The sequence below is a fragment of the Dipodomys spectabilis genome, unplaced genomic scaffold, assembly GCF_019054845.1.
Source record: "Dipodomys spectabilis isolate Male_0828 unplaced genomic scaffold, ASM1905484v1 ptg000039l, whole genome shotgun sequence".
In the NCBI taxonomy this organism is placed as follows: domain Eukaryota; kingdom Metazoa; phylum Chordata; class Mammalia; order Rodentia; family Heteromyidae; genus Dipodomys; species Dipodomys spectabilis.
Window position 1 is genome coordinate 1,040,430 of NW_024870716.1, and position 15,212 is coordinate 1,055,641.

The following is a 15,212-nucleotide window of genomic DNA, read 5'->3' on the forward strand; positions in this document are numbered from 1 at the left end:
GGAGTATTATCTGCGTGTTAGTGCCCTGCAAGGGCCTGCTCCTAGCCACACACGTATGAATCTATCAGTTATATGAATGCACACCAATGAGTATAGCCCTGTATGGGCATTGTACCCTGAGACTGTGTCCTGGGCAGTTTGGGTAAGGGATGGGCCCAGGGATGCCCAGAGGGCTGTACCACCTGCTCTAAGCTCATCTCAGCCCACTTCTACTTCTCCCAGGCCAGATAACCAGGATAGATGTATAGTTCCTCCCATCAAGACCCACCTAGACTGGGAGATAACCCAGGCCACTGTCCATTCTGTCTTTCCTGTTTGTATCTTAGCTGCCTGACCTGGCTCAGGAACTAGTGAACATAATCAAGAAGCAGTGGAGACTGAACAACAGAGCCTGGAGCCAGGCATGTATTGGGGGGCAGGGGGTGCTGAATCAGCACACTGCAAACACCAAGCACTGCTAGCAAAGCGATTGGAGGAGGAGGCTGGAGAGAAAGAGAACTCAGTAATGGACTACCATCCCCTATCATGAATAGAAGACCCTAGAGGACACTAGGTAGCTGTGAAGTCCACCAGGGTTAAATGTGCTAGAGGAAGAGAAGGAAGAATCCCAGTTTTCATTCTTTCCTTGTGCTCTAAGCCCCCTGAAGACTGGGATGCAGACGCTCAAGTCACCTTCTTCCAACTTCCTTAGTCTTGGTGGGGGTCCCTAAGCTCATCTTCTTTGGGGCCGGATAGGTTCCCCAAGACCGGTGTGTTTAGGCTGAGAGAAGGGCTTGGACAAATGGTATTCTCCTGAGTCCCGCCTACTCTATCTTCCTTTGCAAAAACCTCTTTTCTAAATCTGTATTTTATTTATTTATTTATTTTTTGAGGTCTCTGCGCTGTTGGTGAGCTCTAGTGAGCACAGTTCAGCCACCACCACCCCCTCCCTCCTTCCCTGCCCCGAGACCAGTCCAAGGGTATATAGTTCTTGCAACTGTGCCAGATAAGAGGAAGGGGCGGGTCAGCTTGCTAAGGTCCACGTTCACACCCCCGGGAACAGAGCGCTTCCCCCGCCGGCCCTACACTCAGGGCCATCTCCTTCCAGCCCAGTCTACTCGCCAGGAGCAGGGTTGACCCTGAATCCTTCGTGGGGGTGGGGAGGGGAGCAGGAAATGGGCGCCTGCTTGGAAGGAGATCGCGGTCCCAGCCTCAGGAGAGGCGAGGAAGGGGAGAAAAGGTGAGAATCGAGGGAGCCCCAACTGACGTGTTGGGGGGGGGGGTTCCAGGCTGGCGGGAATCCTGACGCGGGAGGGCTTTCCCAGGGTTCAGGGGGGCTAGGGTCGGACTCACGCGTGCCGTCGAAGCGCGTGGCGATGGTGTCCAGGAAGGTGTTCTGCGGAGCCAGGAGCCCCCTCATGGCCGGCATCTTAGGCGGCCGAGGCAGTCCGCCCCATCCCTCCGGGGCGCGGGGACTCAGCACCCGGGGGAGGGCGCCCGCCTAGGCCGCCCCCCGCCGGGCCCCGCGCCCCCTAGCGCAACCGTCGGGGGGCAACAATGCCCAGCCTGAACTCGCAGGCCCCACCAGCCGCCGGCGCGCGAGGGGGCGTCCGCGCCGTCGGGGCCCGGAGCATGGCGCGCGGCCCCTCGCGCCCTCGCCCGCCCACGAATCGCGGGCTCCGGGTCCCGCGACAGCGGTGCTATTTGTCCCCCTCGCCTGCCGGTGTCTCCCCGTTTCTGTGGCAAAGAGGCTCGAGGCTCCGGGCTCCGGCTCGGGCGCCGGGTCCCCTCAGCTCCCTCCGTCTGTCGGGGAGAAGCGCAGCCTCCCTTCCCTCCCCACCTCCTGCGCCGCCGCCTGCACCGGGGTAACCATGGAGACGGGGCACACCCAGTCAGGGCCGCCTCCTTAAAGGGACAGGCCTCCCGCGGAGGGATTTCCCCCCCTCCCCTTGGGCCCTCAGTGGGGCCTGTGGGGGGTGGGGAGGCCGCCGCCCCCTCGATGCCGGCCCGCCTCCCGGAGAACGACGGTCGCTGCAGACTGACTCAGCTTCAACCGTAAGGGCGAAGCGATTTTCCCCCCAACAGTCTGGGGTTCCAAGAGCCGCCTAGCCGCCATCCCTCCCCCGGAGAGACCCGAGGAGGAGGGCTCCGGGAGGGTGGGCGTTTGTAGAAGATCTGCTCCCCGAGGTACCAAGTGATGGGATAAGAGCACTGGGGACCAAAGCTGGTACTGGAGGCCCGGTAGTTGGAGGGATTCCAGCTGCTGCACGGGGAGCAGTCTAAAAAGGGAGATGGGAGGGGCTGGTGAAGGTGGCGTCGTCAGGAGTTCAAGCCTTTCCTCGACTCTGGAGAAATGGATGGAGCGGCCACTGGAAGATGCGACTGCGGGCCGGAGCTGTGAGGAGATCGGAGGAGGGGGAGAGGGGGGAAGCGTGATGGGTAGCCCTGAGAAGATGCTTTCCGTGTGACCCCCGGAACGCAGAGGGTGCGCGGTGACCCGAGGGGCTCAGTTTCCCCTCCGTTTCTTACCACCTTAATGTGCGCCAGCGGCTTGGGGGCTGCTAGAAGTCAAAGATTGAAAACTTCCTAACCCAGCGCGTGCGGGTCTCACGGGGGAAGGTCTCGTGGGGAGGGGGCCCACACTTCCCGTTTCAGTGGCGGGGTGCTCGGCTGTGCGTTGGATGGGGAGCTGGAGAGGGAGGCTGCGGGTGTGTGTGTGTCTTGGGGGGGGGAGCCTCACTTCCAGGGGGTGGTGGGGTAGGGAGCAGGGGTCGGGCTGGGCAGACGGCCGTGCCTGTGGGTCGGTCCCCGGGGCCTCTCCTGCCAGCGCCGCTCCTCCTCCCTCCCACGATTTGCCAGCAAGCGCGGCTGCCTCCCGCGCCCGGCAGAGCCACCAGCGCCAAAACAGCAATTTGTTCCGTCACGAGTGAAGCGGGCGCTCAGCACCCCGCCACCCAGGAGACACACCCACAGCCATCAGCGTCGGGGAGAGAGAGAGAGAGGAGTGTCCCCCCACTCCGCCTACCCCTCATCAGCAGGGAAAGCTGAACCCCGAGGCACCTGTATTTAAATGAGCGCGTGCTTTAGGAAGAAATGAGAGAGCGCTCCCCTCCCCCAGTCCTCTGAATCTTGGAATCTGGGTAGGAAGAGGGGCGAGCGTAATCTGGTTCCCCTCCTCCCCGACCCTGGGGGGCCCAGGTCTGCCAAGTAACTCCCTCAGCATCGCTTCTCCAGGTCATGCATTCTGCCGAGCCAGCGCATTTTGAACCAGGGTGAGGCACCCATGGGCTGAGGTATCAGGCTAGTAGGCTTGCTCTGTCACCTGCTGTCTGGGTGATTTCTTTCTCTCTCACACAAGTTATTAATATTTCTATACCTCAGTTTCCTCATCTCTAAAAACGGAGATAATAATCATTACTTCAGAGAATGATGGGGATTAAATAAGTGAATGTGTATAAGACCCAGAACAGTGTTTGACACTTGCATCATGCAAGTGTGTGTGTGTGTGTGTGTGTGTGTGTGTGTGCACGTGTGCCGTACTGGGGCTTGAACTCAAGTGTGGACATTTTTTTTTTTTGGTCCGGTCGTGGGGTCTGAACTCTGGGCCTGGGCGCTGTCCCTCAACTCTTCAGCTCAAGGCTAGCACTCTACCACTTGAGCCACAGCGCCACTTCTGGCTTTTTTCTTATGTGGTGCTGAGGAATTGAACTCAGGGCCTCGAGCATGCAAGGCAAGCGCTCTACCACTGAGCCACCTTCCCAGCCCAAGTGTGGACATTTTCCACTAGCGTTTTCTGCTCAAGACTGGCACTCTACTTCTTGAGCCACACCTCTACTTCTGACTTTTTTTTTTGCTGATTAATCTCAGAGATAAGCACCTCTCAGACTTTCCTCCCCAGTCTGACTTTGAACTTCAATCCTCGGATCTCAGCCTCCTGAATAGCTAGGATCACTGGCATGATACTACAAGCTTCAGGCTTATGCAAATGTTTATAATGTGAGTTGGAATAAAGCCTGTGGAATAGCCAGGCTAGCCATTTCACAAAGGAAGAACAGAGAGGAGTGAAGGGTAGATAGGGAGCAAGATGAGGGGCTGGAAGAGCCACTCAAGATAAGAAAGTTGGTAAATGGCAGAGCCAGAGTTCATCTCTGGGACAGTTTCCCAACTCTTAACTGTAGATACTGCCTCCTTCCACCATGGCTATGTAGACCTGAGGAGCACTGGTCACCTAGAGTGACTTCAGTTCCACCTGGTCTCAAAGTCACCCCAACATTTTCAGGCTTCCACTTTACCCACCTGAGCTGGTTTTGGGCATTAAGTCACCTTGACTTCTAGAGTGAGGAAGAGGTAGATGGAATGAGTGGGACGCCTGTAAAGAATCACAGTAGTTCCACATTTGCTGAGCATCAGCATTGAGCCAGGCACTGTGCTAAATGCTTTACTTGGATTTTCCTATTCATCTTCAGAATAACTCCAAGGTAGTCACTATTTATAACCAACCATTTGATGATGAAAACATTGAGGCAGAGAGGTTAGGTGCTTTGTCGAAAATGCACCTGTTTCCATGAACAGCTCTAGTGACATAATGCCTTCTAGCATTGTTATTTTATTTTGGTCGGATTGTAGGGCCTGAACTCTGGGCCTGGGCACTGTCCCTCAGCTCTTCAGCTCAAGGCTAGTGCTCTACCACTTGAGCCACAGCACTACTTCCGGCTTTTTTCTTTTTGCTTATGTGCTGCTAAGGAATCGAACCCAGGGCCTCATACATGCAAGGCTCTACCACTGAGCCACCTTCCCAGCCCTCTATTATTGTTTTGGTGACCTGTTCCCCACTACCAGAAGGTGTACTGGTGTTTACTAAATGTAATGACCACTTTTATCCCAAAAAGAAAACCAGTTTTTTGAAGCTTTTAAACTCTTCCTCATCTCTCAATGAATCTGTGTGCTGTGGGGTGCAGCTACAGCCCCTATCCCTTAGCCTGTCTTAGCCTGACCTTTCCATTTGATGATGCATTGAGGCACAAGTTCTATTCTCTCACTTCACCTTTACCAACCCCTGAGATCTTCCAGCCCAGGCTGGGTTTTTGTTTATATAGGTTTCCTCAGATCTTAGTGATTAATTCCCTACCTTCTCTTTTCTATACCCCCACCCCCACCCCCAGACATATACACATCTACTCGGAACCAACCAGAAGGGATTGAGAAGTTGAAAGTAGAACAGGGCACTAGGAGGTGCGGGATCACTGTACTCACTGTAATCTTTTCCTCTTCCCTTCCCCCTACTTTCTTCTGGGCCATGGTAGGAGTCTTGGGAGGAAAAGACTGGGGGGAGGGGGGCTGCACAACTGAGACAGCTCAAAGCCTTTGTCAACAAGAAGAAACTCAAGAGGCTGCATTTTAGAGTTGCTGTGGGAGGCCTGTGGGAGTATTATCTACAAAAAGGAACAAGGAGAGAGAGCAGAGAAGAGCAGAGCAAGGGGGAAAAAAAAAACCTGTTCAAGACAAAAAAGATGAAGAAAGCTCCCCTCCCAACCACAAAGCGCAGGCGGAGTCAGACAGTTTAGTGCAGGGGGTGAAAACAGGTGGCTGTCGAGGAATGGAGCCCAAGGCCCCTCCTCCCTTCCCACTCTCTTCACCCTTCCTTCAGGAGGTCCCCAATCTTGTTCTGAACCTGGCTCTCAGCCAATGTGGCCACGGTTGTGTTATGTGGTGTAAAATTTTGGGGCTTTCAAGTCAATCTGGGTTCAAAGCAGCATGAGCTTTGGGGAGGGGAGTGCACATCAGTTCTGTCATTTGTGATCTGAACCTTATATACTTATAGAATTCCTACTGACCCTGGGACCAGGAAAATAAGCTCAAGATGAAGGTTCCTCATCCTATTGAAAAATAAAACATTTTGCAATTCCTTGAGGCCACTGGTACTTGGCTAATTTCCCCCCACCCCCTAGTCCTGGGGCTTGCTTGAACTGAGGGCAGGGGCACTGTCTCTGAGCTGCTTTTGCTTAAGGCTAGCACCTAACCATTTGGGCCACAGTGCCACTTCCGGCCTTTTCTGTTTATGTAGTACTGAGAAATTGAACCCAAGGTTTCATGCATGCTAGGCAAGCACTATAACACTAAGCCACATTCTCAGCCCTTGGCTAAATTTTGACCTTCTAAGTGGTAGACCTTAGCTAGGATATATCTAGAGCACAGTAAACTTTCAAACAAGGAATCCTGAGGTACCTGGTTTTACTTAGAAACTGTTATGGGCAGCTGGGTGCTAGTGGTTTACACCTGTAATCCTAGCTACTTAGTAGGCTGATATCTGAGGATCAGTTAAATTTTTAAATTTTTTTTTTGGCGGTCGTGGGGCTTGAACTCTGGGCCTGAGAGCTGTCCCTCAGCTCTTCAGCTCAAGGCAAGCGCTCTACTATTTGAGCTATAGCGCCACTTCCTGAGGATCACAGTTAGAAGCCAGCTGGGGTAGGAAAGTCTGTGAGACCCTTATTTCCAATTAACTATCAAAAAAGGCAGAAGTGGAGCTGTGGCTAGCCTTGAGCACAAAAGCTCAGACATAGCACCTAGGCCCCTGAGTTCAAGCCCCAGGACCACCACTTCCCTGTCTCTACCACAAAAAAAAAAAAAAGAAAAAGAAAAAAGAAAAGAAATTGTTATGGACCCTACATAACTAGGAAGTAGAAGAACCAGATTCAAACCAAAATTTGAGCAGGCTACCAGCACTGTTTCTGTGCCCTGGTGAGGTGTCCTTTGATAATGTGCTCATTTTGGTGGGTGGTCACATAAAGAGACCTAGGCCCCATAACCTGGCCTTCATGCTCCAGGGTACACTGTCCTTGGCTGTAACACCACAAGAAAACAGGAGCAGGCAAGGGAGTAAGCACTTGACCTTTGAAGAAACAATTCTTTTAATCTGTGTGTTCTGGTAGTATGAGAAAACACATTTGCTTAGCTGGGCACCAGTGACTCATGCCTGTAATCCTAGTTATTCAGGAGGCTGAAGTCTGAGAATTGTAGTTTGAAGCCAGCCTGGGCACACAAATTGGTGAGATTTTTTTGTTTGTTTTTGGTCCAGTCTTGGGGCTTAAACTTAGGGTCTGGGTGCAATTCCTGAGCTGCTTCTGCTCAAGGCTAGCACTCTAGTACTCTACCACTTGGGCCACGGCACCACTTTTTTTTTGGGGGGGGGGGTGGGTCCGGTCATGGGGCCTGAACTCTGGGCCTGGACGTTGTCCCTCAGCTCTTCAGCTCAAGGCTAGCGCTCTACCACTTGAGCCACAGCGCCACTTCCGGCTTTTTTTCTTTTTTCTTATGTGGTACTGAGGAATCAAACCCAGGACCTCATGTATGCAAGGCAAGAGCTCTACCACTGAGCCACCTTCCCAGCCCCCCCCCCTTTTTTTTTGAGATGAGAGTCTCATGGACTTTCCTCTATGGCTGGCTTTGAACCACAATCCTCAGATCTCAGCCTTCTAAGTTGAGCTATCAGCTTAACTTCTCACCAGGTATGAGCCACAAGCTTTAGTGACTCTTATCTCCAATTAACCACCAAAGAAGCTGGAAGCAGAGCTGTGACTCAAGTGCTAGAGTGCCCTTCTTGAGGGGAAAAGCTAAGAGAGAGTACAAGGACCTGAGGATCTGAGTTCAAGCCCCAATACCCACACAAAAAGAAAACCAAACAGCATCAACAAGAATAAAACAGACTAGCTTAAAATCAAGTTATAAAGCTCAACTAGGGCTGGCAATGTGGTAGAGTGCTTGCCTAGAATGCATGAAGACCTGGGTTTGAATCCTTAGTACCACATAAGCAGAACAAGATAGAAGTGGCTTTGTGGTTCCAGTGGTAGAGAGCTAGCCTTGAGTAAAAGAAGTTCAGGAACAGTGCCTAGGCCCTGAGTTCAAGCTCCATGACCGACAAGAAAGGATGGATGGAAAGAAGGAAAAAAGGAAGGAAGGAAAGAAGGAACGAAGCCTAAAGCCAGATGCTGGTGGCTCCTTTCTGTAATCCTAGGATTACTCAGTAGGCTGCTATCTGAGGATCGGTTTGAAGCCAGCTGGGGCAGTAAAGTCTGAGAGACTCTTTATCTCCACTAACCTACTAAAAAAGCTCAAAGTGGAACTGTGGCTCAAGTGGTAGAGTGCTATCCCTGAACAGAAAAAACAAAAACAAAAACCTCAGGGACAGTGCCCAGGCCTTGAGTTCCAAGTACCAGGACAAGCACAGAGAGGAAAGAGAGGAGAGAGAGAGGAGGGAGAGGAGGGGGGGGGAATAGAGAGAGAGAGAGAGAGAGACAGACAGACACAGAGACAGAGACAGAGACAGAGAACTTAGCTAGGTTAAGTTGAAGAGACTTAAAAGGAGACCTGACTGGTACTTGAGGAATCAGGAGTGGGTGGTATTTGTTCCTGCTGTTTTGACGGCAGTAAAGGGGTGAGTGGGCAGAACAGTTGTGCTGGGAATGCTGGGGATGAAGAAACATCTTCAGATAGGCTTTCCTCCTTGATGCGAGTACAAAGCAGGTCACAGAACTTTCTTCACCTGGTGGAAGTTAACACTTCTTGGCTTTCTCCAAGAAAACTCTGATCCCAATGTCACTCCTGTAGGTTGCTACAGTGGTGGCAGTGTTTACTGAGGTCAGCTCTGAAGCTGGGTGAGGGTTGTGCTGCTGTAAGGGAAGGGCAGAGACAAAAGGGATAAGGGGGGGACCCACTATGCTAGAGGAGGGGCACTCTAGGAGGAAAGTTCTGATTTCTTTTTGATTAAAGTCTGCTTAAGTGTTCTACCACTTGATCCATATATCCACTTCCAGGTTTTGCTGGTTGAAAATGTCTTATGAACTCTCCTGCCCAGGCTGACTTTGAACCATGACCCTTGGATCTCAGTCTTCTTTTTTTTTTTTTGTTAGTGATGGGGCCTGAATTCTGGGCCTAGGTGCTGTCCCTTAGCTCTTCAGCTCAAGGCTAGCATTCTACCACTTGAGCCACAGCGCCATGTCCAGTTTTTCTTACTTATGCTGAGGAATTGAACCCAGGGCCTCATGCATGCAAGGCAAGCATTCTACCACTGAGCCACCTTCCCAGCCCTGGATCTCAGTCTTCTTAGTAGCTCCGAGCTCTACTTTTTTTTTTTTTTTTGCCAGTCCTGGGGCTTGAACTCATGGCCTGAACACTGTCCCTGAGATTCTTTTGTTCAAGGCTAGCACTCTACCACTTGAGCCATACCACCACTTCTAGCCTTTTCTGTTTATGTGGTACTGAGGAATTGAACCCAGGGCTTCATGCATGCTAGGCAGGCACTCTACTACTAAGCCACATTCCCAGCCCTCTTTGTTTTTTTGTTTTAAACAGGGCAGGGGAGAGAGAAGGAGTGGTGAAATAAGGGAATATCAGCTTATCACAGGCTGCCTGAGACACCAGGGTGCTGTTCTGCAGCACTTGGCTGGATACTCCTAAGGCAGTTGCCACCATCTCTGTAATCAGGGATAAGTTCAGAGATATTACCTGTCCAAGGTTAGCTGGTCACATAGCTACCAAGGTATGAAGTGGAATTAAACGCTAGTTTAGGGACCGGGAAGGTGACTCAGTAGTAGAGTGCTTGCCTTGCATGCATGAGGACTTGGGTTCGATTCCTCAGCACCACATAAGCAGAAAAAGCTGGAAGTGGCACTGTGGCTCAAGTGGTAAAGCGCTAGCCTTGAGCTGAAGAGCTCAGGGACAGCGCCCAGGCCCAGAGTTCAGGCCCCACAACGAACAACGAAAAAAAACAAACAAACCCTGGTTTAGAGTCTTTCTACTTCTACTACACTGCCTACCCACCAAGCAGATTCACTGGTGCTTTGAAAGAAAAGAAAGAAAGGCCATTTAACTCGGCCTCAGAACTCAGCTTGATATGTGAAAGAATATGCCTGAGTGGCTATAACCAAAGGTTGATAATTTTGTGCCAGAAATGGGTTTGAACTCAGGGCCTAGGTACTATCCCTTAGCTTTTTTGCTCAAGGTTGGCACTTATCACTCAGAGCCACTGCTGTACTTCTGGTTTTCTGGTGGTTAATTGGGGATAAGAGTCTCACAGACTTTCCTGTTCAGGCTGGCTTTGAACCAACTAGGTTCCCTCAGACCTCACCCTTCTGAGTAACAATATTACAGGTGCGAGCCACCAGTGCCCAATTTTAAATAGTTCTTTTGATCAGTTAGTGGCCTCCTCACAGGTTTTGTTTTAGATGCCTGTTTCTTACAAGAAGCTGTTCCAATGCAGATTCAACCCTCACCAGACAGAACCAACACTCATTTTGTTATGTCAGGTTGCAGGATTTCCAGGAACAAGATCAAACATTACTTTTCTGACCTCCAAGAATATACAGATTAGTTCACAGATGATGATGCATCCTAATTTTCCAGGGCACTCCTAACTCGAAGTTTATCCTATTCTCTTGCTCCCTGTCTACTCTACTCTCTCAACACCCAGTGCATAGCTGCAGTTTGGGTCCAGGATTTACTTTTGGCAATGCTTTTCTACCTTATTCCCACAAACAAGGGACTGTATATGTATTAAAGAATATTCAGGGCTGGGAAGGTGGCTCAGTGGTAGAGTGCTTGCCTTGCATGCATGAGGCCCTGGGTTTGATTCCTCAGCACCACATAAACAGAAAAAGCCGGAAGTGGTGCTGTGGCTCAAGCGGTAGAGCGCTAACCTTGAGCTGAAGAGCTGAGGGTCAGCTCCCAGGCCCAGAGTTCAGGCCTCATGACTGGACCCCCCAAAAAAAAAATTAAAAAAGAATATTCATGTAGCAATACTTGTAAATGGCAAAAAAAAACCTGAACTGCTTATTTCCTTTTCTTTTTTTTTAAATTGGGAGATAAGTCTTTTGAATTTGTCTGTCTTGGCTAGTTTCAAATTGTGATCCTTAGATCTCAGCCTTCTGAGTAGCTAGGATTACAGGCATGAGTCACTAGTGCCCAGCTGAGCTTTTTAATTTTTGCCAGTCTTGGGGCTTGAATTCAGGGTCTGGGCATTGTCCCTGAGCTTCTTTTGCTCAAAGCTAGCACTCTACCACCTGAGCCACTTCTGGCCTTTTCTGTTAATTGGTACTAAGGAATTGAACCCAGGCAAGCAACCACTAAGCCACATACATTCCCAGCCCCTGAGCTCTTTGACATTTTTTTTTCCCCAGGGCTGAAGACCGAACCCAGGGCCTTGCGCGGGCAGGGCAGGCGCCCTTCCGCTGGGTTAAACCCCCAGCCCTCCCCCCCGCCCTGCCCCCGAGCTCTTTGAAAGAAAAATATTTAAGGGCTTGGGTATAGTTCACTTGAACTACTAGTGTTCTTGCCAACTAAGCACAAGGCCTTGAACTTGAACCTTATTACTAAAGAAAAAATAAGTCTATAGTCATATGTATAGTTTTGAAAAAGGTCTAGAAGGATGAATGCTAAATTAGTAAGCCATAATTTTTACATTTCTGGTTATAGAGTATTTCAAATATTACTTGTGCAATTTATAACAAAACAATGAGGGCTAGGCACTCACTGGTGGATGTACCCCTTTAATCCTAGCTACTCAGGAGACTGAGATCTGAGGATCGCGGTTCAAAGCCAGCCTGGGCAGGAAAGTTTGTGAGACTCTTATCTCCAATAAATGACCAGAAAACCGGAAGTGACACTGTGCTCAAGTGCTAGGGGGCTAACCTTGATTTCTTTTGGGGGTGGGGCCGGTCATGGGTCCTGTACTCTGGGCCTGGGCACTGTCCCTCAGCTCTTCAGCTCAAGGCTAGTGCTCTACCACTTGAGATACAGTGCCACTTCCGGCTTTTTTCTTTTTGCTTATGTGGTGCTGAGGAATCGAACCCAGGGCCTCATGCATGCAAGGCAAGCACTCTACCACTGAGCCACCTTCCCAGCCCCAAGGGGGCTAATGTTGAGCTGAAGAGCTGAGGGACAGCAACTAGGCCCAGAATTCAAGCCCTATGATCGACAAAAAACAAAAAATAACAACAAAAAACAATGGGGGGAACCTCATAATTTTCAAAGTTATTATGGTCATAAAAAAAAACTTTAAATATTTTCCTATAGGGAGATTACAATTTCAACTTCAAGGCATTTTTAACATGTAACTTCCTATCTATCTGTGTGGTGAAAAAGTCTTGTCTAGATATAAGATATACCTCTTAAAATTTCAAGGCCACTTCAATCTCTAGATTTTTTTATAAAGTATAGGCAAGCAATTAATCAAGAAAGCAGTTCTTTATCCGAACAAATGGACAAACTGTCAAAAATGAGGTAATCAGCCCCTTGAAAAATATCCTCTTAGCTTCTCTGACTACTGTTTTCTTTTCCAAGAGTCAGTGTCTTGTCAGTCTCCCTCCCTTCACACACACACACACACACACACACACACACACACACACACACACACACACACAATCTGTTCAACCAACCTGAACCCTGGCTGCTCAGCGTTAGCCAAAGAGCCAGGGGAAACCCTGAGGCAGCTAAGTTCTGCACCACTGCCACTTACAGTTAGGGCCTGAGAGAACACATGCTAAAGGAAAGAAAACTCTGCTGTATGACATTATAGATGCTGAGGGTGGGGTTGGGTGGAGGCGTCTAGCACCAGTGCCACCTGCTATACTACCTGTAGGAGTTCAATTATATGGTTACATTCATGACTCCTGTCCAGGGAGACAGAGAATGGGGAACCTTGGGTTCCCTGGGAAAGCAGTTGGCAGCTGTGGTTTTTCTACACTGCTGAATCCTCTTTTGAAAGTCACCATTCCCTATCCTATGGATCCTTTCCCACAGGAACAGCTGCACTGGCTCATTCAGGCTTTCACATTTTAATTTGGTCCCAAAGCTAAGCAGCAGCAGACAAATGACTTGGGAATCAGACACCCTTATTTAAGCACAGAAAAAGTGGTCTGAATGACTTCTACCCCATGAGGCCCAAAGAAAAACTGATAATGAAGCCACTTGTGAAACAAATGTGAGAACATTTTTGCAGTTGGTTTTATTCATTCATATAAAGATTGCAGCAATTTCTGTTGTATAACAGCTTAAGTTAACACTAATTATATTGCTATAAATTTGGTTCAGGATTTGAACAGGATTCAGGAAAAGGGGAGAAGAGTTAACAACAACAAAAATCTTCAAATATTAAAACAATGAAATACTTTTTTTAACTTTAAAAAACTTGAATTAAATGCTACTTTCCCATAGACTTCCTTGGACTACTTTACAGCCCACGGGATAGCCTAAGGTAACAGGAAACAAGGCTTTGGGCATTTTGAAGAAATTGCAGAATAAGTTATGGTGCCAAGCAGGGGTCTGAAACCCCGATTCAAGTGTCAAATCTCAGGCACATTCTGGGAGAGACAGACTCTCATATATTTCCTAGTATTCTCTTGCTTTCATCAATTAACTTTTATTTTCCTTTTCTGGCTAATCCAGTTCAGTATAAGATTTCCTCACTGCTCCTCTAGTCAAATTCAAATTGACATTTAGGGGGAACCCAGCAGGTCTGCTTAGACAGAAAAGGTACTAGGACTAGCTCTGACCTACTTCCTCCTGATACAGCCTCAGCAGTGGGGTGTGCTAAGTAAGGCTTCTTTAGGCAGTTGGAAGACCTGGTGCACTGGGGAGAATGTTGCTAAATCCTTGAGAAACCTGGCAATAGTTCCTGATTCTTGGTGAAAATGACCAATCAGAATCAGTCATATCATTGAGAAAGATCAAGGGAAAAGTTTCCCCTCCAAAATGATAAAGAGGATATAGGGAGAGAAGAACCCTAAAACATTCAGATTGACACACACAAAAAGTGATTAACACATAAACTTCTTTTGCTATTACATCTAAGTATGTTTCCTAAAGTCCAGTTATCAGGATGAAGAGGCCAATTGGAATTTCAATAGTTCACAGCTTCAGGCCGGGAGGTCCTGGGTTTGCGCTGAGGGAGCCCCTTTTTAAATGAGGGCTTAGATGGGCTAGGCTCCACGCTGACTCCAGTTCCATTGGTCCCTGCAGAGTGAATATGGCCCCACTCACTAGTATTTCCCAGTGCCTGGCATGGAGCACTCTGATACCTGGAACCAGATGAATACCACGAACTATTTCTGTAATGATCCACACTGTCATGTTGCCCTTGGTTTGTTGGGTCACTGGACTTTTGGCTTTGTGGCCTATAGCCTCGTCCTCGTCTGGTCCCCGGCAATACCTAAGGATAAAAAAATGTTTAAGATACTCTGACATTACAGTGCCCCACTGGTTCCAGTTTGGTTTATAGGGGTTTTTCTGAAAGCATAATTGTGGTAGTTCATGTTTGGGACTAAGAATTCTATCAGCCATACCAACCTAGCGACCATATTACCACTACCGTTCCCTACCATTCTCCACTGAAGAGAAGCTTCAGATAGGCACAAGAAAGCTAACCCTGAAGAAAGAATATTCTGAGTTATGAGCTCTTAATTGGAGATATATCCCTAAGCTCTTCAGCTCAAGGTGAGCAACACACCACTTGAGCAACAGCACCACTTCCAGCTTTTTTTGGTGTATGTGGTACTGAGGAATTGAACCCAGGGCTTCATGCATGCTAGGCAAGCACTCTACCACTAAGCCACATTCCCAGCCCTGAATATATATTTTATCACATCTTAATATGTCTCTAGTACTGAATATTTGGAATAATACACACACCACTGTGTTCTGTTTTACTATGTATTAAAGCATAGATTAAGCCATGCTTTGTGATATTTTACACTTTTCACATTACAATCCAGGAAGTTTATGGCTTATGAGATTTCTTTTTTCCTTCTAATTCCAATGTTCTATCAATTCTGAAGACATAAGAGTAATCATTGCTTTGGATTTCTTTTACAAACTCTTCTACTATGGATTTTCTCCCCATAGGTTCATTTTCTCTTTTCTTCATATGGTTACTTTGCGCTTCTAGGGAGTTGCTGCTTTTAGACACAAGATTTTGAGGCTGGACTGGGAAGGTGGCTCAGTGGAAGAGTGCTTGCCTTTCATGCATGAGGTCCTGGGTTCGATTCCTCAGCACCATGTAAGCAGAAAAAGCTGACACTGACATGAGCAGAAAAAGCAGAAAAAGTGACACTGTGGCTCAACTGGTAGAGCACTAGCCTTGAGCTGAAGAGCTGAGGGACAGTGTCCAAGCCCAGAGTTCAGGCCCCACAACTGGCAAAAAAAAAAAAAAAAAAAAAAAAGATTTTGAGGCTGCTCCTCAA

At 48.7% G+C, this 15,212-nt stretch overlaps 1 protein-coding gene across 1 annotated transcript in view; it reads right to left on the reverse strand.

Annotated features, from left to right (window-relative positions):
* Window positions 1–12,956: 12,956 nt before the first annotated feature.
* The window catches only part of Spats2 (spermatogenesis associated serine rich 2), a 64,183-nt gene continuing 61,927 nt past the window's right edge, over window positions 12,957–15,212 (reverse strand). The window contains exon 13 of the mRNA XM_042677714.1: window positions 12,957–14,182. Within this exon, the coding sequence (XP_042533648.1) occupies window positions 13,874–14,182 (309 nt within the window). The 3' untranslated portion in view covers window positions 12,957–13,873. The remainder of the gene's footprint in view (window positions 14,183–15,212) is intronic.